The sequence below is a fragment of the Lepidochelys kempii genome, chromosome 4 (assembly GCF_965140285.1).
Source record: "Lepidochelys kempii isolate rLepKem1 chromosome 4, rLepKem1.hap1, whole genome shotgun sequence".
NCBI lineage: Eukaryota > Metazoa > Chordata > Testudines > Cheloniidae > Lepidochelys > Lepidochelys kempii.
The window spans coordinates 18,361,045-18,388,259 of record NC_136383.1 but is presented as its reverse complement, the minus strand read 5'-3'; the positions used below and the strand labels follow the sequence as shown (position 1 = coordinate 18,388,259).

Genomic DNA, 27,215 nt, shown 5'->3' with positions numbered 1-27,215 from the left:
GCTCCAAATGAATTGGGTGTACACAAGTGTTACCGAGAGCAGAATTTAGCCGTCTCTGAGAAATGATCAAATTGTAGATGGAAGTTTTACATCATTAACAGTCCCTTCAGTCTTCATTGGCCCACAATTGTAAAAAGCTGCACTACTTTCCTCGCATTTTCAGTGTTCGGCTGTGCTACAGTTTATAACAGCTGGTTAATAGGAGGTGGAACACTTTTTTGGTACCGTATTTGCCTCTGTCCAATCTCAGTTGCAGCAACACTGGAATTTATGGTTGAGAGCCTACAATTCAGGACCTTCAATTAAGGGATGAATTGTGGCTTTTTCACCAGCTCTGAGCAAGATTCTGCCTCCTAGTTTCCTCTTGTTTTTCATGTACTCCACTTTCTTGGGTAAGGGAGAAGGGACATAGCAGCCCCACAGAGAATGCTCTTGTTCCCACAATGCTACCTGTGATTTGAGTAACCTGCACAAAGGAGGAGCAGGTGCCTTACTCACCCTAATTCCTGTGGTTAGCTATGAAAGCGAAGGTTATGCATAGCTTTATTTTTTTTAAGAACAACTTCCAAACAAATTTTGTAACCTTTCACTAGGAAGTTTGTGAATGCAGTGGTGTGAATGCATATGGGAATGTATATAACTACAATGTATGGGGAATATCTGATGGTGTCGTATGTAAACTTTTATTGGCATGAGTATGGGATGGCCATATGACTCAGCATTCGTGAAGCCATATTCCACCACACAATCATGAATTCTGTGTATGCCACATAATTTTTTAAAACTATTTTGGAACTGTGTTAGTGATTTTAAAAATAATTGCTTCCATCTGGAAAACCAGGTGCCTTACACCAGGCATCCAACTGTACAGGACTCAAGGATGGAAGTATATCAAATCCATTTTAGAAGCCTTTAAAAGTGACCTAGAATCGTTTTTTCTATAATTAATAATGTTACATGTGGTTTGACATCAGAGTCTAACAAGGCTAAGAACAATTGCCTTATACCATAGGAAAAGTAGATTTTCAGATTTCTAATGGTTTAGCTGCTAATTTAAAAGCTCCCGTTTCTACCCTGATGAATCACAAGATATCTGAGTTCAAACCTCGTTGTTTGTCCAAGACTAAATGTTGCCCATTCTAGACCTTGGTCTTCTGTAGTTTTGGAGCACAGTTGACACATTTACAGATAAAGAAACAGCATATGTACCTTTTTCCACCACACATGATCACTACTGATAAAGTGAAACAGGACTGATAAAGGACCTAGTGTCAATAGTTTTCTCTTTCACTGTAGGAATGGTGTGTAGATAGAGCTCTGAGAGAGCACGTGAAAGAGAAAATGAGAACACAGATGGAAAAAAGTAAAAAGGTGAAAATTAAATGCAGTTTATTCGATTACTTCAGAAAGGTATGGGTGTGTGGGTATCTATGTATGTATTATAGGTGGGGCTGGTAGCACCGCCTATTATTCGGGTTCACTGACAATTCCCATTATAAGATCTTGTTTTCAGTTGCTTATAACTTTGCCAAATCTAACCATGTGGGCTGAAATTATCCATATCATTTATCTGCCTCAGGGCCAATGTTTTTTTAATATTTTAGCAAAAACAGTTAAGCCATTTCCAAGAACGAGGCTAGGGGAAAAAATACGTTGCTTTGCCTGTGTTAAAAAATTCTGGTGACCATCCTCTTAACAGGGACTTGAAATTTGGCAGGGGGTGGCCTTATGTTTCAGGGATATGCCTTTTCTGATCTCTCTGAAAATTCGCCACTCTCTGGCCAATTCGAAAAATTACAATTTGTACGTGCTTGGCAAAGACTTCTTAAATTTTAGTAACTAAACTCCCTGAAGGTTCCATTGATGCTGAGCAAGCTCCTACTAAAGTGGTTTGTCTGAGGTCAGTCTTTGACTAGGGGACCACAGTCTTTCTTTTATTATTATTATTATTATGTCTACAGTTGGAGAAAGGATTCTATTATTTTGAGAACTAATGGCACTGTATGTTTTCCCTTAGGGCCAAATCCTGCTCTTCATAGATGTGTGATTAGTTCCATTGGATTAAATTTACTCAAGTAGGTAACCCCACTGAAGTGTGTGAGTGAAATCTGGATTAAAAACTGTGGAACAAACTCTGCTCACCTTTCTCACAGGTGGCTTCAGTGGAAATACTCCTCTGAGTTAGGTAAGGAAGATTGAGCCAAGTATCATTATTGATCTGTGCCCCAGGAGACGGAGCTAACCTTAATTTCTGCACATTCAACCTTAACTTCTGAATTTCCTGACTTGGTTATGGCTTAAATGTGCGATTTTAACTTTGCAATAATATTTTATATTAACGTATTTTCCCAGTATAGATTTTTTTTCTTTAGGAAAATATATATTTTAATCTCTGGATAAGGTTGTGATTATTTACTGACTAGTAATGGCAAAAAAACTCTTGAGAGAATGTTATAGTTTAAAAAAGGGGTTGGACATTTTGGAAATTCCAGTTTAAGAATCCACTCTAAAGATAAACCCTCACCCAAATGATAACTTTGCGCTTGCCCCCTGCCAAGCTTCCATCCTGCACACATGTTGCCCCTTGGGGTTTTGCTGACGATATTTTGCTGAAGAACTCTTGATGAAGAAGATTGTGATAAGGACTTTTGGAAGTCAGTCTACTAAATCCACATATGTGCATAGTTTTCCTGTGCTGTTGAGCAGCAATGGAATATGTAAGTGGCCTGTATGTCTTTTATGCTCATATATCTGTGATATGATAGTGATCCCCAGTCACACCGTTCCATGTGATGTATTTAATTTTGGATCAAGTCTTCTCATAGAGTTTAAGGCCAGAAAGGACCAGCAGATCATCTAGTCTGACTTCCTGTATATCACAGCCACCAACACAACTCAGCATCTGCATACTAAACTCAATGACCAATGTGAGACCAAGTATTACAGCTTGCAGGAGACTGTTATGTGCCATAGGCAGACAATAGGAGAAACTGAAATGCACCAATGCATGAGGCACCTGCAATGCAGGGGACTGATTAAATGAGATATACCCAGATAATCCTAGCAAGTGACCCACACCACCACACTGCAGAAGAAGCTGAAAAAGCCCCAAGGTCACTACCAATCTGAGCTGTGGAATATTCTTTCCCAACCTCCCATATGGTGATCTATTAGATCCTGATCATGTGAGCAAGAACCAAATAGCCGTAGCCCTAGACATAGTGAGCCTCATTATTATTTACACTAAGTCCACTTCATGCTGCTGCAGCAAATTATATTTACACTTATTTCAAGGGCCCTTTATACTAGCTGGGCAAGATCCTCAGTTGACATAAAATGTCGTTGACTTCAATAAAACTGTGATGATTTATACCAGTTGAGAATCTGGCCCTTAGAATGACAAAAGTTGTCATAGTATAAATAAGAAATTGGGCACAGTAGCTAGAAGTCTCAGATTATGACATTTTTACATTTGCAACCACACGTACTTTTGGGGTATTGTCCTGAGTGATTGTACTCAAATGTGGTCATGTTTTGTGAAGAGATGTAAAGATCTTGCTTTTGTTTTCGTTTTCGTGGGTGAATGTCTATGGTCTTAAGGAAGACGGGACTATTTCACCCTAGCAATGTAAGTACCTGTTAATTTCAGTCAAAAATGCCATAATTGCATGTAATTCATCTTGCTCACAAGAATAAGGTAGTCCACTTAGATTCCCTCTCTGTTTTGGAGTCATTGAAGTGATTAAGATATCCATTGCCTTTAATTATTTTTTGCTTTAATTTGGTTGTTCTGGAGTGAGAGAGATAGAGGGGAATAAGTTAAGGTGATTTGGGTGACATGTCAATATTTTCTAATACGTTTTGTTTTTTAGTCCTCCAACTTCTTGGCTTTCCAACATTCATGTAGTTTGACAAAACTTTCTTTTAAAGTCTCCTCCGGACATTAATAAACAGTATTTTTACATTTAAAATTAGATAACAATGTTTTTGGGGAGGAGGGAATTTCCTTAGAATTTTTTTAAAAATAGGTTTTGTATAAATGCCCGTGACACTTCAGTGTCACCTGTAACTTTCTAAAGAGTGTACTTATGACTCTGATGTTAAATAATAAGTCCGAGTCAATTAGCACAGCGTAACAATGTCATGTATTAAAATAGAGAAATTTTAATGTGAAAAATGTTTTCCCCAAGGCTGTGAATATCCTAAGGAATACATGACCTGGTGGTTCAAGCGTGGCATTTGTTTACCATGTTGGTCTATCCAAAGAGCATCGGAATGAGTACAGATTCCCAGGGAAATCCATTGTTCATATGACCTGGATGACTTGAACCAGCTTCATACTTGACAATCACTTTTTGGTTAGTAATCGTATGCATAATAAAATCTACAAGATTCTTCTCTGGGATCATGGAGTATAATTTTAGGACTAGTTCATGGTTCCAAACTGGTGCTGATGAAAGGTCAACAAAAACTGTACAAATCTTCTGTCCTGCCTCAAAGGCATCCTTCATAAAATACGTCGGTCTAATAATTTGATCCTCAGCACTTTCTCCTGCTCAGAACCCTGCCTGGTAATGTGGTAACTATGGGTCAATTAAAAGCTTTTAAGTACCAGTCTCTCAAGTAACTTAAAAGTTACTCTGATCAGCGCAACTGATAGTTCTTCAGGTCATCCACTTTTCTTCCAGTGCCACCAGACCTTCGGAACAGTACAGCATTCCAGACAAGTATTATAGAGTCCTAGCTGAAAGTTGCTACAGGATCAGCTCATGTGATGCAGGAACTCTCCCTGGATTTTGTGAAGCCTAGGAACCTTGTACGGTTTTAAGAAAGAAAAGTCACTGATTCCAATTCCTCCCTAATGAATGGGTGGGGTAAGCTGGAGTCAGCTGAGGAGGTTGACTGAAGTTTCTGAGAACAGATGATACCTTCTAATCACGATCTCTGTTTGTAATTACTGGTAAGTTATTGGCCGCAAGATGAATTTCCACATTGCTGAAACGTGTAGGACAGATTGGGGTCTCTTCTGCCCAATGGCCACAAAAGAGTCCCAAGTCCTGACTTGAGTGGATGAAATCTAGACTTTCAATATGTGTGGGCCACCTTTCCTGCCTCTTAACGCTAAGACAGTCCCTTAGAATATTAGCAGCCTGTTTTGTCCCGTCAGGTGAAACAGACTATCTGACTTTTTGATAGAGGTTGTCACAAACATCCAAGCCAGTGATATATGTCCTATGAAAACCACATGGAATTGACTTTGTAGTTGCACTTAGCAAAGTCTCATACAAGACCTTGTAAACCAGAATCACATCAGCCGCCATATACCATGACTTCCTGTGTATGAGCGTCCTTGGTGGAATGGTTTCAGAGTAGCAGCCGTGTTAGTCTGTATTCGCAAAAAGAAAAGGAGGACTTGTGGCACCTTAGAGACTAACAAATTTATATGAGCATAAGCTTTTGTGAGCTACAGCTCACTTCATCGGATGGAATGGGTTTCTTGAAGCATTAAAACATCCATTACCATATTGTTGGCTAGCTGCTGAAGAATATCATGCTTGGGGCAGATATCCCCTCTATATTCAGCTATAAGATTGTCAGGGTGCCAAAGGCCAAGTAGGATTGGTCTCTCTGCACCCCCCCCCTTGGGGGTTAATGGAGGATGCCAGTGTGAAGGCATGCATGCGTACAACACACACACGCCTGACCTGTCACCCACCTCGGCAACTAAGTTTCTGTACACTGATGACATCTGGCTTGAAATAACTAGAAGCAGCTTTGAGGTGCTGGAGTTCTGCCTGTCATCGTACTTTGACACCTTGGCCCAAAACTTTTTGAAGTGGTGTCTTAAACTACATGCACTAAAGACAGTATCATCTTGTTTCCATTTTGCCAACCAGTTAGCTCATAGACAGCTGCAGGTCCTTCTGAGCAATCAGCCAATCGTTTTTGAAGTGTACCCTATTTATCTGGGGATAAAGCTTCACCACTCTCTGTCTCCAGGCTTGTTGTCAACTCCTGGGGCAGTAGCGCTGCAACCTTATGGACATCTTCCGATGCCTTAATTATTGCACCTACTGAATACTGTGTTGGGAGCATGGGTCTCCAGTCGTCATTGTGGATATTGGAGTTAATGATCAACTCTGCCTTTGTATCATCACTGGTGTGAGCTGGACAACTCCAGTTTCCAACCTTCTGCTCCTGGTTGGCACTGTTTCCCTGGCAATTAGGTGAGAAGTCATTACTGGCTGCATTACTAGGCGCAGCTACGTATCAAGACAGCTTACTTCACAATTTCATTGGAAAGCCCCATAAAAATAGTTGTTAAAGTCAAAGACGTTCCTTTTCTGAAATAGTTGAGCCTCTCAGACAGGACGTCAGACATGATCTTTCTAAGGCACAGCAGTGACATGTCATGTGGGACACTATTTTGGATTGATGGTACGTTTCTTGGCAGATAGGCACCTCATATCTGTGTCGCCTAGCCTGTCTGAATCAGCTCTCACATGCCCCTCAGAGCAGCCATACGAACTGAAAGATTTTTCTTCGTTACAGTAAGATCTGTTGTGTTCATGGGCGGTTTAACTTACATCTTTACTGTTGGGGGTTCTAGTGCTCCCCATCCTGCCCTGTGGAGCTCAAGAGCAAACAGCATGCCATCTGGTTATGAATTGTGCTCTTTATCAATTTTATGGTGCTTGACATCTGTGGATGATGCCGTGTTAGAATGGCTGCATCACTTACCTGACATCTAATTAATTGTTTGTGCCATCAGATACCATACACCAGAAGAAAAGTCTATCCAAAACTCTGAATTGCTGCCAAAGACCAAGCAGGCATTATAATTAATGGACCTGAAACCATAAACACATTGTAATGTACGCATCTGGACCCTGCATTTATCCTAAAATATGAATTGGTCCCCCACTTTATTAACTAAATCATTATTCCCCTGTCTACTACCCAAAACTAATGAAAGGCACTGTTCCTTATTGAGCCCCAGGGAAGCCTACTTCACCTTAAGTCTGCATATATCATCACAATGTTAGTGTTTCCTGATGCCACTCCCTTCACCTCGTTTCTGTTGCCATGCAGGTTACACTCACCATCACATACTTCCATTTACCGATGTGCAACCGAGCCACCATTCACATCATCTCTGTTTTTGACCACGACATGTGCATCTAGGGCTCAAACTTAGACATTTGTTTTAAATTAAAGTTTATATTTTGCAGCATTGATGACATTGTTTCTGCCCACTGGCCAGGGAAAGCTTTTTGCCTCTGCAGTGGGAAGTAAGCAAGTGGTTTTCCAAGCCATGAATATCTAGATGCTGTGTCCCTGCAGCATTTGACCACGCTTTACATGTGTCCCATTTTCCCTCTGGGTATTTGTCACTGATCTCCAATCAACATTGGCGTAGAAAGGTATCTAGGATGAGAAATTTTCCCCTGGTGTAAAGCCATTTATGTCAATGGAGTTACACCAGAAAGTTCACCATGGATAAATTTGACCCAGTAACTCTACAAAACCAGACACGGAAATGGGGTGCTACTGCCTGACCAATATGCGACTGTATCATGACTGTACCCTGTCATGCATTTGACTTGGAAAGTAATGGACAAGGTAAATAGAAAGAAGTAACAGTAGAACTAAAATATACTAGTGTGAGTAAAGCAAGCAGCAATCTGGACTCATTTTTCTTTTGTACTTTTCTTTCCCCATCTTTTAATACTAGGGATTTATCTATAAAAGCAGCTTTTTGTTTTACAGAACTCATCCGTTTCTGCTATCTATTCTTCCTTTGAAATTCTGATCCTATGCTCTGATGACACAAATCATAGATTTATTCAAGTGGAAGACAATAGAAGGAAATCTTAAGGAACAAAAACCCTATTCATGCACATTTCCCAAGTAATTCTGTTTTTCCATGAAGCATCAGCAGCTCTTTAAGGGGTTTCCTTGTGAAAAACGTGAAGTTTGCAATGTTTGATGTTGTCATTTCATACTAGGTATCTGATTGATATATCTGGTACAAAAACAACTCCTAATCAGTACATTGTTATGGATTTAAAAGTTAGATATTAAAAATTGTTTATTACATATAGTAATGACAATACTTTACATGTAGAAAGCCCTTTTCATATGAGGAGCTCAGTTTTTTGTTTTAATTTTTTTAAACAATTAATTAAGCCTCACTGCACTCCTCTAATAAATTTATTAGTCTCTAAGGTGCCACAAGTACTCCTGTTCTTTTTGTGGATACAGACTAACACGGCTGCTACTCTAAACCTGCACTCCTATAATCATTTTACAGATGGGTAAATTGAAGTACAAAGAACTGAAGTGGGTGCTTTAAGTTCATATAGTAAGACACTGGCGGGAATGGAAGTAGAACACAAGTTTTGTCTCCTGTTCCAATAACTGGACAGCAATGCCTCCCCTCTCTGTCATGAGCCCAGTATATTGTATATTGGCTTCTGCTGTGTTAATTAGAGCAGGGCAGGAAACAGGTTTTCCATCCTATGAAATTTCAAAAATTTTAAATTTTTCCTGTCAGGAATCGGGATAGAAATCGTATTATAAAAAATCCAGATTGGGTCGCCTGAAACATTTTTATTTCAGTAATTTCAAAATACTTCATTTCAGATTCAACATTTTTAAAGTTTTAAAACCATTTTTGTTATAAATTAACTATTTTTAAAAATCAAATGTCATTGAAAATTGAAAACTTTGTCATTGAAAGTTTGTCATTGAATGTCATTGAAAACTTTGAAAATTATTTTTTTTCCAAAAATATTTCTAATTAGGAAATTCATCAAAACCAACCCTTTCCTAGGAACAGTTTCAGTTTTGATGCATTGACATTTTCAGATGGAAAAAAATTATCCTAAAATTCCCAATCAATTCTAATTTAATTTGTGTATGGTTTTAATTATGGTGAGATTTATTCAAGCTTGAGTAGGTGTAGCTGCCTACAATGGCTTCACCCCTGGACTAGAATACTTTGTTTTGTAGTTTATGATAGTATTAATTCAAGAGGCTGTGTTTTCTCATGTAACATGGATTGCTCAAATGAGGACATATTCTGCTCCATGATAAATTTAATTTGATAGCATCTATACTTAGAGGTCTGTTTCTGAAAAGTTTATCTCCACCTATGCTAGAGCATATTCTTCATAGTAAGATTTGTGATTTCTCTCTTCTGGATTTTGCAGGTTTGGGCAAATGGCCACCTGAATGTGAACTGCCACTGGTTTTAGGGTTGACTTTTGCAAAACTAAAATCACACCCACTTCAGTTTATCTTATGTAATCGGAGACTTTAAAGGCCAGAAGGGATCATTATGCACACCTCAGGACACAGAACCTCACCCACCCATTCCTGGAATAGGCTCATAACCTCTTGCTGTGGTGAAGATACTTAGTAGTAGTAGTTTTGTTACCCCTTATTTTGACAAATATATTTAAGCAAATGTACACAAAAGAGGCAAAGTTTTATCAGAAAATCTGGTGTTGCTCCCCCAAATGAAAATATGCATGGAAAAGATTCTCTGTCCTTTCCCTCCATCGCCTGATATGATTTCTTTGATGCTTAATGCATGGATTAATTGTTTTATTGTGTGGTATATACCTATCATGTATCATCTTCAAAGCAACTCCTGTACCTAGGTATTTCAGCAAGGTCCCCTTCTAAATTATGTTATCTTTCCAGGAAAAGCCTTTGGGTTCACCTACTAATTTAGCTTCATTTTTGGCAAGGCTATAAAATCTATTGACCATCACAAAATCCAACTCCTAAAAGTATAAATTAGACACATGTGAAGTGTTCAGCAGTTACCATGAAAATTCTCTTATGAGTTTGGGAATCATCAAGTCAGGGAACAGAACCAGTACCATGTGATAACTCTCCAGTCCACAAGAAGAATAGTAATTTAAGAAAGGTGAGTGAATAGTTCACAGATAATTGATGAGCTGAAATATTTTTGCATTTAGCAATGTTTTTTAATAATGAACAAACAGGAAATGTCCCTTAATGGGAATGACTCCAAAACTTACAGAGAGCTTTCTAAGGTGGCCAGTGTGAATACATATGTGAATACTGGCATGAAGATGTATTTGGAATACTTTTTCTTTACATTAAAATGTTTATCAACAAAAAGTTTCATTATCTGAATGCTCACAGGAAGCAAAGTAAAAGAGCTATTGAATTTTCTCAAAATGTAATTATTATTTTTACTTAACCAAATGTTCACAAATAATGTTGTGTACAATTTGCTTAGCATTAGTCCAGAAGTAAGAACCAGACAAAGAGCAATCATTCATATAAAAAACAAACAAACCTTAAACTTGTAAGAGAAGTTAAAAACAGGTGAGATGGTACCTCATGGTGATATAACTTTGATAATTATATTGATTTTGCGGGTGTTGCTGCATTACTTTCATTCAGTAGTTTAGTTGGAAAGAGACTTATTTCTGTCCCCAAAGCTTTTCAGAAGTTTTGAAATAGTACTCCTGAGTTCTGTGGTAGAGGAGGTTCCAAGATGACATAAACGATAGCAATTACTGACCATGAAAATGAGAGCCATGCTGGAAGTTGCTGCATACACACAACACCATTTAGAAGATTATAAGTAATTGCCCCCTTTCCCCTTTCCCACTCTCAGTGGGGTTGCCCAAGATTTGTCTTTCATCTTTTACTAACTTTACATCTGTCTGTGGGTAGTGTCATCCCACATCTCAGCCTGTCTGTCTCCTCTCAGATGTCTTCTTGTCTGCTTTGACTGAATACATGCGGAACAGAACTTCCCTCCCTAACATTCTCTACTTTCCCCTTCTCAGTCATTGTCAACATCACCCCCATCTTCCCTGTCCCTCAGGCCGACAATCCTCTCCCGTGCCCCAAACATCCAAATCCGAACATATCTTCCTCCTCAGTGTCTCCAAGATCCGTCCTGTTTTTTTCATCTTCACAGTCAAATCTCTCATTCAGGCCCTCATTATATACTGCCTTGATTATTGGCCTCTCAAATATACACATTGACCCCACCAGTTCATACACAATGCAGTCACTAAACTTCCTTCCTTTGCTCATATAACTCTTCCTCTCTTTGAATACTTCCACTGGCTTTTCATTTGCTGTCAAATCAACTGTAAGCATCTTCCCACCACCTTCAGAGCTCTGCATAATTTGGCCCCTCCTACTTATCTTTCCTCATCAAGCTTCATGTGTTCTCCATACCTTCTGCTCCACCAGTGTTCCCATCCTTGTCTACCCATTTTTAGTTGCTCACACTTTCACTTCTGTGCCCTCTTCCATGTGATCTCACATGGTACAACCTTATCACACAGTTACCTTCATGTTTTCTGTACATAGTGCAACCTCCATGAGTTTATATTGCAAAGCCCATATTTAAAGCCCCCCTTAAAGACTCACTTCTGCCATGCAACACACAGTGAATCATGTTGACCTGTACACAAATTAGAGATGGTACAAAATTTTTGAATTCCTACATTTTCCAGTGAAAATGGGGGACAACATTTTCATGAAAAATTCATCCCACTTTTTAGCCAGTTGGTTGAAAAAAATTAAATTTTGAAATTTTCTGACAACAAAAGGAGACATTTTTCATGGAAACTTCAAACCCCAAATGTTCCAGTTTTTCAGCCATCTCAATGCAAATTATATAGAATTTTGTTCCCTTTCATCTGGCCTCTTTTCTGCCCTTAGATTGTGAGCTCCTCAGAGCAGGGACTGTTCTTTTTGAGTGTTTGGAAATCTTTTAGCACAGAGTGGGCACTACTGTAAATAAACAATTAACAATAATGAAAACAAGATTATCTTCATACTGTGCTGCATCAGAAATAGACTTTCTAAAATGAATGTTTTCTTTCTAATGGGTTCCCATGAGGCTTCCTTAGCTACATGCTTGTGACAGTCTCTTGGTAGAAACGTGTGAATCACTGTGTCTATTCGTATATTATTTCACGCGTTCTTCAAATCCTTAGCCTGATGAATGCAGGGACTGTGTTAGGGAGGTGGGACTGGTTTTAAAGGCAATATCCTTGATCAAACATTGTCGTAACCTCCCTCCCCTTTTTTTTGACACAGTAGGGCATATTCTGAACATGTCTAGAAGTGTGACAAATCATTCAGCAGATATGCTCATTGGTACTCCAGGAAAGCTAAAAGCATTGCCCTCAAATAAGAGAGAGGGTTTCTTGGTTGCATATGAAAGCATGTGGAAGCTAGCATTCATGATGAAGGCATAACAACTGTTTCTTGTTTTTTGCCATGTTTGAGGAAAACAAAAGAGAAATATTTGTGTATAACTGGTATGTTGTGTACCGATAGAAGATAATTGTTAGAGGAAATGGTGAACAATCAAGAAAACACATTACATTTTTACAACAATTTGCCAAATAGTTTTTGTTGTTGTTCTTATAAAACTAGGAACTGATAAATGGCTGGGAAGAATAAAGACGCAAGTATGCAGCATTTCAGTTTATGTATGCATCTCCAGGAACTTCTGGCAAATATGTCTTTTCCGTCACATAACATGTTTATTCCCAAATAAAATGTCCTTCACAAATTATTGATCGCTCATGAAGAAAGGAGAAAACAAGTTAGGGGTAACTTCTCCCCTTGCAGAACTCTTTTCACAGCCTTTTCACTCCACTGGGTACCACTCTACACAATGTGACAGTTATGATTGATATGCCCAGCTGAACAAATAAGATTTGTTATACCCATGTAGCCTTACTGATGTCTATGGGGTTGCACAGGTGTAAGAGACAGTAGCCATTAAGCTAGGATTTAAAAACAGAAATAGACTGACATCCAGGACCAACAGGGAGAGAGTTTTATATTGTGAGGGGTCCAGCTATTACTATTACTATTTGTTTGTGCAGTGTCCACCAGTAGGCTAGGTGCTATAAATGTCTCACCCATTATGGCTTATAAGTCTTCAAGTCATGATGATGAACCAAGACATTGATTGAGAAGTATCTTGGGAGGGAATTAAGTACCTTTATGGGTTGCTAAAAATCAGCCAAACAAAAAAGCTAGTAGGCTGCACATTTTCCCCCTTAACTACCTCTCCTCAGATATTGACCAGTGGAATAAAGTAATTGAGCAGCTGGGAACACCATGCCCAGAATTCATGAAGAAGCTACAACCCACAGTGCGGAACTACGTTGAGAACCGACCTAAGTATGCTGGTCTCACTTTCCCCAAACTTTTCCCAGATTCTCTCTTCCCAGCCGACTCAGAACACAACAAACTCAAAGGTATGTCTAAGGAGGGAGCATGGGGCATGTATGACCAAGTACAATAAAACATGTTTTTTCTCCAGCTGAGATTAATTGATTTTCAGTGTACTTTGAAACACATTTCATATAGTGGGTCATAATTTTTTTTCTCAGTGCTAAGATGAGGGAGAGTCATGGATGTAAAAAAACATACTAGAAAGAAAAGAGAGCAACACTTTTAATGTCTGCAAAGTTAGTCTCCATCCATGTGTTTATTGAAAACTGTTCTCTTTGATGCGAGGAAAAGAAAAAGTGGTTGAGATCTAAAGTGTGGTAAAGAAAGAAAAAGTAAAATGTTTTAGCTAGTTGATGTTTTCATGAAAACATTGTGGGGTTTATTTATCAGATCAGATTCAGGTGCTGTAATGACCAAGACACTTGCATTGGTTTTATCTAGCAAGGAGTTAGTTCTAAATATGATTTGGAGGGAAATTTGGTGCGAGGGCATCCAGGCCTCTAGGGTACGTATGTTGATGTTGATTAATACATCAAGCATGTCAGATTCATGGCACTCATTCTGTACAGCTATGCACTCCGATAGAACCATAAGCAAGTTTGGAAAACCCTGAATTTTTATTAATTTTGTTCTGACATACTGGAGCCCAAGGAGATCTCAATGTGGCATTAAATCTTCTTTTGTTGTAAACAAAGAACTGTCAATGCAGCCAGAGCCCTGACTACAAAAGTGATGGTGTGTTTACTAAGAAAAGTAAAAGTATCAATGCCACCAGCTAAAATTGCTCTTGATGTAGTTGCAGTTTAATATCTGCCTGTAAGTGGCTTTGTGACTATGAAAAATGGAGCAACTGGGTTTTGGTATGTGAAGCAGAATGATATCTTAATTACAGTGGGGCTACATATTTCCATTGTACAATATATGCAGTGGCATGTGGTAAGATGGTTATAGTCATAAATTGAAGCCATGATAAACTTGAACAGGATGTTGACTTTCAATAAGAAACAATGATTAATGTGTGTTGAGTATAAAAAGATTTCCAGTCACAGCTTTGGAACCTTTTCAAACTGCTAGTGTGCATAAATTTTGCACACATGGGTTCCTCTGGTTGCTTGCTGCAGTGACACATAATGTTTCTTAATCACCTACAATTTGCATGTCATTACATTACCCAGAATGCTCTTCCAGTTAACAACTGTTTCATAGCACAGCTGTTGTCTGAGATCTGGGAGCAAAGTGAAAGGTCTGAGCAAATGCTTTTGGATGCATTGAGTCCTTTTCTGTACTCCTCCTACAAAGAAAATGAATAGTGGTCTTTCATTGGATTTAGGGCTAATGCACAGAGAATAATGATCAAACTGTGTTAACTAATTATCTCCTGGATAAAGGAAGCACACTTTTATTTAAGCACAGAGTGAATGTCTGTGTTTAAGATTATTTCTTGTTTGGTTCCTCTGTCCTAGGGTACTTTTATATCCTGAATCCTCGTACCTTCCTAAAAAGTACAATAAATAATGGTATATAGTCACTTTGATGTCACCTTTAGTAGTGTGCTGGGGGTACATAAGATACATTTGGTGAAGGGGTTGTGTTTTTGTAGTTACTGATCTATTTTTGTTCTTTGTTTTCTATTCGAGGTCCACTTCAAATGGTATAAAAAGTAAGATAATAATAAATGATTTCAAACAAGAAAGCAGTTTTAATATGATATGTGCAGTACTCTTAGCAGTAAGTGATCTGGTTAACTTTAAAGAAAAAAAAGATTGCAGTGAATTTATTGACAGTCGGGGGAAAAAAACAATACTGGGATAAGAAAAAAAATCAGTTTGTGGGTTGATTGGCAGCATATTTGCTATGAATACAGAATACTATGGGCTCTGATCCCAGATTAGAGGTTTTGGCTTGTACTTCGTATAGACCATCACATGGTACTAGGGTTTGTTTCGTTGTTGGATACTTGCCCAGCCAGACATCAGCATGAATTTCCATCTGATGCTTGTTCAAACTCCTGTCAGAATGAATAGAGAGTTACTTTGCTCTCTTGGCTAAATCTCATATTCCATTTGCCACTACCAACTAATTTGTTCCCAGGCACTCTGAATAGTAACTCACATAGCAACTGCTACAACTGCCTCCATTCAGGTCCTATGCTATAAATAGGAAAAATTCAGCTAGTTATCAGGGAGAGAGAATTCACAGATTGTGAGCTTTTGCTGAAATCTTGCCATATTCAACTGTGTTACAACACCATGCTGGACAAATTCCAACTTTCTTGACAAATAAGACTAAGCTCACTGAGCTGTATGTTCTGTCAGTGTAAATTGGCATAGCCCTACAGAGGTCAAACACAAGTGTAAATGGGGCTATGCTTATTTACACCAGCTGAGGATATGGCCCACTGGTTTCAGCACTAGTTGAGTGAGTATCGGGATTTGGACAGAGCCTTCATCAACAATGTTATCTAGCATCTCTATGGTGGTGAATGTCCAAGCAATCAGAACGCCATATATTGCTACCCTGGGAGATTCTACTTTCTGTGACCCATAAAATGTTTCTTCACTTGAAAAGATACTTGTTGGTAGGGGCAGAATTTCAATATTACTCTCCTCAAGAGATATGGGAGAAAACTAACATTTTTATCCAAACTCCCAGAACTTTGTTGTTGTTTGAATAAATGGATTCCAGAGCTACTCCTGTTCTTGGGTTTGGTTTTCCAGAATAAAAACCCCAGTGAAGGGGATCTTGCAAACCCAAACCATGGTCCACACACCAGGTCCTCAGGGTCATCAATATGGCTGATTTGCACTGCACAGCTCGCAGTTTCTGGCTGCAGATTTAGTGTATCTGGTCCCAGGAGAAAAGCCTCAATGCAAGTGGGAACCGCTGATGATGTATAGCTGGTGTAGGAACTCCCATAACACCCTTCTTCCTGCTGCCAGCCCAGGGCAGAGTAAAAGGGATAGAGCTGGGACTAGAGCTATCCGGCAAAAAGTTTTGAGGACTTGAAAAAGTTTCCCATCCCTTATCAGGAAGAAAAATCAATCTCAAACCAAAAATCTGGAAATTAAATCAGTTTGGGTCAGTTTCATTTCACTTTCAACCCACTTTATTTTAAAATATTTTAAAAATATAATTAGCTTTAATTTTGAAATGAAAAGTCCTTTTGAACTGGAAAACCAAAATGTTTTGTGCCCATGCAGAAACAAAATATTTTGCCAATTTCAAAGCTTTTTCTCCAAAATTATTCTGAGTTGAAATTTGATCAAAACCAACCCTGTCCCACAAAAAAATTGTTTTGATGAATCAGCATTTTTGGACCAATTTTGAGGGCATACATGAGACTTATGTAACGTGCAAGTCTTGTGCTGGCTCTTTATTCATCTTCTGCGTATATTTGGATCTCTTGCTGTATTGAGGAGTGGCAGAATTTCATCCAAATGAAGAATAACTGGAGGGAACAAATTGCCCTACTTATTTTTTTACAACAGTTAACCAATACCTGCATGTAGTAATTTTGTACTGACACTGTGTTCCTCTGATTTCATTGCTCTAGCCAGCCAAGCCAGGGACCTTTTGTCAAAGATGTTGGTGATTGACCCAGCCAAGCGGATATCAGTGGATGAAGCCTTACAGCATCCATACATTAATGTGTGGTATGACCCTGCAGAAGTGGAGGCGGTAAGTGAAGCATGGACATTTAATTTACTTTCACCTCAGTACTGTAAAATGCAGCCATAATATTTTTTTCAGCCCTACCAATCATGCCCTGAAAAAAACAAGCAAGACTTTTCAAGTTTACATTATACCTTACTAGTAAACATATACCATATGGTGGAGACAGGCAGCACTAAACAGGAAGCAAAACTAAGCTCCCAACTAGGAAAGTTCTTAAACCCTTGCTTGGGTCCCATTGAAGTCAGTGGGATTTGAAGGATGTTTTAAGTTAAATGGTTATTTAAGTGCTTTCTTGATTTGGGGCCAGAGTTCACTATTACCTAGTGCAGGGATCAGCAACCTTTGGCACGCGGCCAATCAGGGAAATCCTCTGGTGGGCCGGGACTGTTTTGTTTACCTGCAGCGTCCGCAGGTTCGGCCGATCGCAGCTCCCACTGGCCGCAGTTCACCGTTCCGGCCAATGGGGGCTGCGGGAAGCGGTGTGGGCTGAGGGATGTGCTGGACGCCACTTTCCGCAGCCACCATATTAGTGAACTCAAAATCCTGCTTCTGAAGTCTCCTGCTCTCAATGAATGAGAAAGTGATCATAATTCTAGCATATAGCCTGAACGCTACATTTATCTTGTTTCTTTCCCCTAGGGAATACCTCCTTCCCTTCCTCATTCTCATTCTTCCTGGAAACCTTCTTTTTAACAGTTTAGAGGAAAGGGAAGCAACAGTAAACTAGTCCTGGAGAAAGAAAAGGAGTACTTGTGGCACCTTAGAGACCTAACCAATTTATTTGAGCATAAGCTTTCGTGAGCTACAGCTCACTTGATCGGATGCATAAAAGTGGAAAATACAGTGAGGATGTTTTTATACACACAGACCATGAAAAAATGGGTGTTTATCAATTCAAAATGTTTTCTTCCCCCACCCCACTCTCCTGCTGGTAATAGCTTATCTAACGTGATCACTCTCCTTACAATGTCTGTGTGTATAAAAACATCCTCACTGCATTTTCCACTTTTATGCATCCAATGAAGTGAGCTGTAGCTCACGAAAGCTTATGCTCAAATAAATTTGTTAGTCTCTAAGGTGCCACAAGTACTCCTTTTCTTTTTGCGAATACAGACTAACATGGCTGCTACTCTGAAATCTAGTCCTGGAGAATGTTTATCTACTCTTTGGTAATGCTGGTTTCCCCACTTCTTGACCTTTGAGTCCTCTTCCATTTATTGCAATGTCCCAGATGCACCATTCCCCCTGCCAGCCCAACTGAAGAACACATTCTCCCCCAAGTAATTTGTCTGGACATACTATTACGTGCAAAATCAAGATGTGAGTTTTTAATTATCATCTTAGCAACATTATTTCCATTGGAAATAGTACTGTGTGGCTATAATAACACATGGTGCTTCTGAGCATTTCTCATGACAGGACATTATTTAGCTATGTCACTAGTTATCTTCATATGAAAAAAATCTGTGATGACATGATAAATGTAGGGCCCAATCCTACAAGGTAATGACCACTATCTATGTAGTATCTAAGGAAGTTAAGGGAACTTAGCACCTTGAAAAGCCAAGTCTAAAGGCATTATTACAGAAGTGTTCCAAATGAAACATCTTACTGTACATGCTGAAATTAGTGTACTTTGAAAAAAAATATATATACACTCTGTATTTCAGTTACATTTGCTTTTGCACCATCTATTCCTTATACCCTAAACAAATTAGTTGAATATATCCTTTAATTTCTATTGACTTTTTTGCTTACTTTTTAATAGTATTTTAATCTGAAAATTAAAATATTTGACATGCTGCCAAATTTACAAACATGCGCATATTTCAATTCCAGATGCCTGTTCTAGGTATCATTCCCTTCCTTGGTCATCTTTATTGAATTACATCCCCATTTCTGAATTTAATTCAGAATGGCTTCAGTGCTTTTTGGAACTCCCATAGACTTGATTGCACTCTCTTGTTCTCTGTCTTCATATCTACGCTCTCCTTGCTCGTTCACGCCATTCTTTCAGTCTGGGCATTCCTCTCTGTCCAACCCTGTACAATTCAAGGTCACTGATGGATGGTGTACTGCTTCCTCTAACTGTAGAAGAGATAGAGGTCCTTTTCATAAACTTCCAAGTTGCCACATCTCTTCCTATCTCTCCTGAACTTCACCTTAGCCTATGTTTTGTGCTAAACCCTGCTCATCTTATTCTGTTTCATTCTCATATGCCTCCTTTACACCTCACTGTGACAATTCTACCCTTCTTTCTGAACAATCTCCCATCATTGCTGACTCCAGGCCTGCTCCACCAGCCGCAGCAGTGGTGGGATCAGTAATGTGACAAAATGGCAATGACTGCCAGATCTTCTTACCACTGTGTCATCTAATCCTTCTCATCTAATTTCCTGATGTACTGATAGAAATGCCAGTAGCCATCAGAGACATTTTCACACTAGTTGTCCACACCATTACCATAAGTGGGATTTTTTTTTTTTAGAAGAAAGACTTGTAAAGATAAAGATGTAAATTACAGTTTTGGCTTTTGTTGCTCTGGTCCATTTTATTTCTCATTTTGACTTATTGCCTGTATGAGAGTCACTGTATCCAGTATTGTAAAACTTAATCCACTTACTTTATCTTTTGAGAAATTGCTTCGGAACGATGTTATATAACAATGAATTGAATTATAATTAGAAATGTTTAAATGCACAAGGGAACTTTTTATGTCCTCGGCTTTGGTTGTGCTTTGTCGGTCAGAAATATGGATAAGGAAATTGTTGTGCTTCATGATTCTCTAAAGGCTTGGAAGATAATTCTGGATAAGCACCTGGAATGCTTAGGGGCTTGTGTAAACCTTTTTTGCTCAGGAAATAAGGTTGAAAATTTCAGAGGGCAATGCTGACTTTGAAGATTTCCAGTATTTTCTGGTTTTGATTGAGCTAGGAATGCTACAAGAGTGGCTTTTTTCACGGCGTTGCTACTTTTGCTTCTGCTTTTGGATGAAATCAGCGAACACGGAATCATTTTATGCTGTGACATGTAGCTGTGAAGTATATGAAAGTATAAAAAGCCCCACTATTGTTTACTAAGCAAGAGATTTGTACTGTCTTCCCAGATCTTTGTGATTAATACATGTACTAGAGGTGGTTAACAACTGGAATACTGGATCCAAACCGTCTCTGTACTTTAGGAAAGTTTGCACTAAAATCTACATCCACAAGGAAAGCTTTATCTTTTTATAGCCTGTACAGAGCTGAGCCTAGGACAGGGGAGAGAGGAAAGTGCCCTGAAATCCAGTATGCAAAGTCAGAACAATAATGTCATAGCACTTATGGATGGAACAAGCTTTTCTGGTTGATTTTCATCATGTCCAACAAGGACACAGTGGCAACCATTTGGCAACCATTAAGGGTCTGATCCGGTGCCTATTGAAGAAAAAGAAGAGATTCTGGTGAATTTAGCAAGCAACGGATCACTTTTTATCCTTCTCATGTCCAAAATTATTAATTAAAATAAGAAAGCTTTTCAAAGGGGATATCCTTTGAATGGAGGCCCCATGCAGTTTACAGCATAGGGGAACTGTCTCACATTTAAAGTTGTACTGTATTGTTACAGTAGGTATCTGTGGGCACCTGATTCTCTACTGCCCTTCACCTTGTGTCACCAGTTATACCTGTGCAAAGTGGAAGAAGAAGAGCTCTGTGGAGCTTGAAAGCTTGTCTCTTTCACCAACAGAAGTTGATCCAGTAAAAGATATTACCTGGCCCACCTTGTCTCTCTCATATCCTGGGACCAACATGGCTACAACAACACTGCAAACAAAGTGGGTATGAAATTCTACCAGATCAGTTTCTCTGCTCTCTTCCACTGGTGGAAGCATTTCAGGCCCATTTTGCACTCAGCAAATGTGTACATGTCTACATAAGGTGCAAGGAAATGGAGAATCAGGCCCACACTATTATTATTGAAAGGTCAGATTCTGCCACCCTGACTTGTGCTGAGTAATTCCATGTTCCAGAAATTCCCCCATTGATTTTAGTGGAATAAGGTGCTGTTCAATGTGAGTAAGTCTGGAAGAATCTGACCCAAAGTGAACATAGTGTTGCGTCTTTGCAGCACTTCACGTGACAGAGGGATTACGTGGAGAAGGAGCAATGCATTGGCTAGTGATAGTTCAAATTTAAAGCAATCAGTTTTTTTGACCCAGTTATTTGTTCTAATTTGTTGTCTGTGTCTGAATTGCATCTTTTTAGAATGTCTCTTTTCTGTTCACACTTCTAGCTCTTTGCCCAGCTGACTTGTAGTTAACAAACCTGCTGAACATCAATTTCCTCAGCTGTTATCTCCATCTGTCCTGCCACAAGGATTTCTTCTTTAAGACATGCTATGTCTTGTTCTTCCAACATGTGCAGCACACTATAGAATTGTGTCTCAGCACCTGGGCAGTGAATGATTAGTGAGCTGATTTGATACCATTTTTCCATCATTCAGAGACCTCATTCAGTTCATAGCGGATATGAAAGGAAGGAAGATTACGTTAGCATAAATAGCGGAAAATGGATTGAATGAATATTTATTGTATTTTGTACAGGTCATGTGTGTCTAAGTATAGAAAGGGCCTGACTACTTCTAGGGTGCCTTAATTTACAGATCTCATTTCCAGGAGGAAAATTAAACCAATGACTCTTGATTTTACTATTGACCGTTTATTAAACCTTAAATTTCCATCTGTTCCTGCTGACACACCTTCAGTGGCTAATTGTGAGTCATTGAGTAATTACTTTCCAGAGAGAATTTATCTCAGTTGGATTTTGCTTGCTTCATCCGTTAGAAAGTGCAGTCGCTGACTGAATTGCATCTACACTGGGGAGGGGATGTCTGCATGAGGAGGGGTTGTACAGCAGCATGCACTTTAGTAATCTGTTCTTTCTATCATTTTCCTATATGCCTTTCAGAAGAGTGTATTGAATCCAGTAGATCAACCCTCAGTTTGACTTTGACTTCGACTTCCAGTAGTTTGGCATTGTTTTAAGACATTAATTGTTGCTTAAATAAAAAAAAAGTTTCACTTTTGCCTGAACATCAATCCAATTTCTAACTTTCTGCTCTTGGCTAAAAAGCTGGTGTCAGAATGGCTTTTGGTTCATTTACAAGGAAGATACCAGCACATGATAACTTTGGCAATACACTTTTTTTTTCCTGCTTAAAGTCTGCAAAGACTTATTTCCTCTTGGCTGAAGCTATAGCAGAATCTTTGATAGTCATTGGTAACCTGTCAACAGCCTTAGATGTTGATTATGCAAATCTCTTGGAATATGTTAACTGTCTTGTTGGAGAATCTTCTGCAGTTGTAACATAGTGCAGAGACTGAGTGTGCTATAAATTACTATTTTGTGCAAGTTAGTTTCTACTTTGACACGTTCTATGGCCTCCCTGAAGGGTCTTTGTTGTGCTAACTGTATTGCTCCGTTGTAATGCTGCCTCTTGTAATTTTTCACCATTGTGATACAAGATAATGTACCAGGGTTAAAGCAGTGACATTATACACTTTGTCCCTCTCTGACCTGATTGCCCTGTATTTTAGTTTCTGGTGGAGGTTTGGGATGTGAATGACTAAACATTTTTCAACATCGCATTTGAATATACATGATGAAGTGGATATGGAAATTGTTACCTTGTTAGATCTTGTAAGCCCAGTGGTCTTGGGTCTAGCTAATACTAGTATGACAGACCTCCAAAGAAAATATACATTTGCTAGGAAGTGCCATGGTGATTCATTAGACACTCTTGCCCCGGAGTCAGTCTACACTGAACCAAAGCTGTAGAAGTGGTGCTGACTACTTCTGGTCATTAAACTTCCTTGGCCAGTTTTTGCAAGAATAGAGATATAAATTCCAGTGCCCTGAACAAATAGGAAGTTGATAATTCCAGTCTGTGTACCTAAAATCCCCCCTCCAATTTTAATTGGACAAAGCAGTCTTCACTTTCTTCCTAAACTATAGTGTTACTGTTACTGTGTGCTATGGAACAACTGGTGTGTGTCAGACAACTGGTGCATTTCAGTAGGGATTCTTTTTCAACAGCAATGGGTCCAAAACAACACTCTGGCTCTAAACCTCCTGAACTTCGGAGGGTGAGGCTGGAATCCAGATCCTCATCTGTATCTAAATTTTGCAGCTGATCCCTGTCTAGAATGAACAGTAACAAAAACTTAGATCCAAAACAGTAGAAATGTGTGTGTTGAAATCCAGATACAGAAGCTATAAGTCTTTTCCCTTTTCTACTATTGGCACAGTTTGTAAAGCTTGTGATAAACATGCCTTATGTGAGAGGTTCTGTGTCAATGAAAGCCTATCATTCACCTTTACACTGAATGGATTTAAATTCTCCCCTTTTGCATTTAAGGAACAAGCTTCACCAAGGTCTTGATTTTTGTCACTGCATATCTTAACTGTGCTGAGAGTCTGTTTCTATCAAAGAAGGGAAGAAAGCAAATGAAACATATTACTGTCTAGAACATTTTATTCAAGAAATTTAGACTCCATGTTTCTTTGTGAATTATTCATGAGCAGGTTTAGAATTTGTGTTCATTGTTGGAATTATTTGACAAATGATTTGTGCAAACGTATATCAGCCTGAGGATTGCTTGTGAACTATTTGCGAGTGTGTTATACTTAAGTCCCTGTTTTTGTTGTGTGATCATATGGTATTGTTTCTGTTCCTTGGCTGAAAGATTCCCAGTCCTGCAAAAGAGATTGCTTGCATTGGTAGGCATGATGCTTTCTCTTTCTGTAAACAGACTTGCAAACAAAAATTCACTTCCATAAATGCTTCTGGAAAGTGATTTAAGGAGGCTGAGAATACAGAGAAATGAAGTCCCAGTTTTCTTCAAATGAATATATTTTGCAGCATTTGTCAAACTCTTATACTGAATATCCTTCAGGTGTAATCCCTGAGGTACTTTAATGATTTGGAAATTTGACTATTCTAACTCTTTGCTCCTTTAATTATCTAATATACTAATTCATAGATTTTTGCTTTTTCAAAATTCTGCTGCACTGCCATTTACCTTTCAAAACTATTCCAAAACACTCTTATTTTTTCATTCTATTCTACTGTCTTTGTGTTTAGATTTAGCATTGATTTTTTTTTAATGATTTGACTTGTAAAGAAATTAAGGGTTTAGGATATTCCTGAAGCAATAATTTTGTGATTGTACTTAGTCCATTATGAGCTTATGTTGAAGTATAGCCACAGTAGGGCATTTGCCTGTTGAATATGACTAGAACAAACTGAACTGTTCACTGAGAGCAATTTAATGGATTTGGCCTTTTTTCCCCTGTTTGTGAATTGCCCATGAAATAATCATGAGTGTTATGAGTTTTGCTTAGTATTTTCAATTGTTTGATTAATGAATTTTACAGGTATTGGGGCCTGTGGATTTTTTGTACAACTGTTCTTAGAGCATTTGTTCATCAAAATTCAGTCTGTGTGATTGTTGCCTGGTTCAAAATTCAGATCTCTCGCATGGTTAGGTCCTTGTTTCCTAGGAGACTAAATGTTTATGAACAAGAATTTAAGAAAAAAGCCTGGCTTTCTGGGCCTGCAGAAAAGGCTGGCATGTTTATAGTCAAAGGGCCAGATTCAGGTACCCCTAATCGGATTAAATAATACCTTATTCAAGGTGAACAATAAGGTGTCAGAATTTATTTATCAGGTAGAGGATCGGGAGCACTATAAGGAAGCTTAACACATACTAGGGCACTTTAAATCTTTTCCTGTCTTCTTTTCCACAGGAAAGAACATTGAATTTGACTATGTATATGGCTCCCAGATTTTAAATAATAGCTGGGTTCCTTCCTGACAAAGCTGTAAATCAGATTTATTAGCTGTCTAGCATACTTTTCATTCAGTTTTCTCCCATCAGAGCCACACCAAGTAATATCTGTGCCTATTACTATGCATCCTCCCTTCTTCCTCCTTGTCTGGCACGAACACTTGCTGGACATCCGTTTTTCTTCATGAACTGGTGGCTCTAGTTAGTAGACTCTTATTCTTTTCAGTGAACCAGTCACTAGAGTGGGACAAAAGCATGGAGGGAGACACAAAGGGGATCGTAGCAGGTGTGTGTTACTCAGGGTAATCCTGCCCCCTGTTAGATTATTACTAGTGTAGTAAAATGGTCAACTGGCCCTGATGGAAACTGCAGCTGGCCCCTTTTCTGGGGTGCCAGGTTGGAGGAAGGTCCTTCCATCATCCTCTCCCACAGCATCTTGTGGTCCCACTCAGGACCCCACAATCTATTCCTGAATACGGAATTTTGGCTTTGGCGCTTTGTGAGCGGCTAACCTCAGCTGAACAATACAAATGGCCCATTCTCCTTTTCTTCTCCACCACTCAGCTATTAAGTGACAAAGATGTGAAATGGAGACAAGCAAAATTAAATAAATTGCAGTAGCTGTTGGGCACAGAGGGACAAATTAGCAATAGGACCCTGTTAATGGAGATGGCCATGAAAGGAGTAAAGATGTCAGGATTTGGTGTAGAGTCAATAGTTAGCATTGCTATACTTGTACCCAGCTCTGTGTGTGTATGTGTTCGTGGAACAGTTGTCCATCATCTTAGACAGCAGAGTTAAATAGTTAGACCTGCTGGGCTCAAACCCAGCCAGTAATTTGGGTTAGGGCAAGTTATGCTGTGTTCTTATGTGATATATGAGGGGAAAGTGATCCCAAATTACTGTCCCATACAGTTGTGTATCTGATGTTTTCGGTAGTACAGCAGCAGCTCTTTTTTACCTCCCCCTTGGACGTGGGCTACCTGCTGCAAAGAAAGGGAATGATGGCCAGCTGTACAGGGGAAAGCATTCTGCCCCATCCTCAGGAATGGTGCAAAGGTCACACTCCCACTTTGGGATGGTGAGTTCTGGGAGGGATTTCTGTGTCACAGTCCTTCCTGGACTTTCTTGTAAGACTTTGCAGCTTGACCTGTCCTACAGTGTGGTATAATGTGCCTGAATGGTATAATGTAGCCCTCTCTCAGGCTAGGCAGGCAGTGTGTGGGCCTGAGGGAACCTGGCAACAGAGGATACAGTGAGTGATAGGTTATACAAGATATAAGAATAGCTTTCACTGAATCATTATTGAGGAGGACTGAGAATGCTGCAGAGAGATTCACCGAGGGCCTGATTCTGCTACCCATATTCACAGCAGGATTTCTTGTGGAGTGAGGTACTTCTCAGCATAAAAGTAGCAGGATCTGGTCCATATCTGTCTCAGGGAAAGCCTGAATCTCCGACTGCAGAAGTGTTCAACAACTGTTTAAAAAATGTCAAGGCTATAATAATATTTTAAAATTCAATATTGACCCTGCACAGCCTGAAATAGGAATACTTTGCAGAATACCAGCATCTGTAAAACCTTTAGGTATTCATTTTATTCCCATGAGCAAACCCTTTCTTGTCAGGAGCTAATCTCTCTCCTTTTGTCAATCCACTGTCTGCTCTCCAGTGCTGTACGTAGGGAAGAGTGAAGAACTGCAACAGCACGGCTCTTCAGAGCTCTTCACAGCCTCCCTCAGAACCCTCCCCCTTCCCCCCCCCCCCAAAAAAAACCCTATAGCAAATAGGCAGAACTTGAAGCCAACTGAAATTCTTAGAAAATGCTGTCTTTCCAGAACTTCTCAAGTGCATTGATGGTGGAGTTTTTAAATTTCCCTACTAGCATTTATGATCTTGGCATGTGTCATGTTAGCTCAGGTCAGTGAATTGATTTCTGTTTGTAGCTCTTGATAAGCTTTCTTTGTTTAAAGTGAGGATTGAGGTAACTCTAATAGTCTGCCTGATCAGGAGAAGAGTTGTTTTTAAAAGTGCTGTATGTCACTTGACATAACCCATTGTGACAGCTATAATCCAGTGTGACATGCCCCAGTGGGGTGCCTCTCCTGGAGAAAATTGAAGGAACCCCCCTGAAATTGCTTTAGCTTATTCACGGCCAGACAATGAGTAAGACAGCTTCATGTCTGGAGTAAAAGCAGAGGATTTTGTCAAAGTTTAACCTAGAGATAATGACCCTGTGCGTCTCTCCCAGATTTACAGCATTATGAATGTATAAGGAAGAGGTATGCATGATCTGTCTAGTCAAATATCTAGAATACTAAGCCTGCTACCATCGCTTTTTGTAAGTCTATTAAAAGTTTATGGTCTTTTACACAATATATGGGGGCCAATAAAATTCTGATCTCATTCTAATGGCAAAGACTATAATGGGAATGGGAGATCGTAGAAA

General features: G+C 39.2%; 1 protein-coding gene and 1 long non-coding RNA gene across 24 annotated transcripts in view; both read left to right on the top strand.

Annotated features, from left to right (window-relative positions):
• MAPK10 (mitogen-activated protein kinase 10) overlaps positions 1-27,215 on the top strand; it is a 266,180-nt gene that overhangs the window by 203,893 nt on the left and 35,072 nt on the right. For all 23 annotated transcript variants that reach the window (XR_012158459.2, XR_012158458.2, XR_012158454.2 and 20 more), the window contains 2 exons: positions 13,104-13,286; positions 16,817-16,941. Coding sequence is in view for 18 of the 23 variants with exons in the window: in XM_073340583.2 (XP_073196684.1) it covers positions 13,104-13,286; positions 16,817-16,941 (308 nt within the window). In the remaining 5 variants the exon portion in view is untranslated. The remainder of the gene's footprint in view (positions 1-13,103; positions 13,287-16,816; positions 16,942-27,215) is intronic.
• On the top strand, positions 1,255-4,402 carry LOC140910203 (uncharacterized). Its single transcript, XR_012158460.2, has 3 exons — positions 1,255-1,371; positions 2,018-3,628; positions 4,191-4,402. It is a non-coding gene; the product is annotated as an uncharacterized LOC140910203 (long non-coding RNA).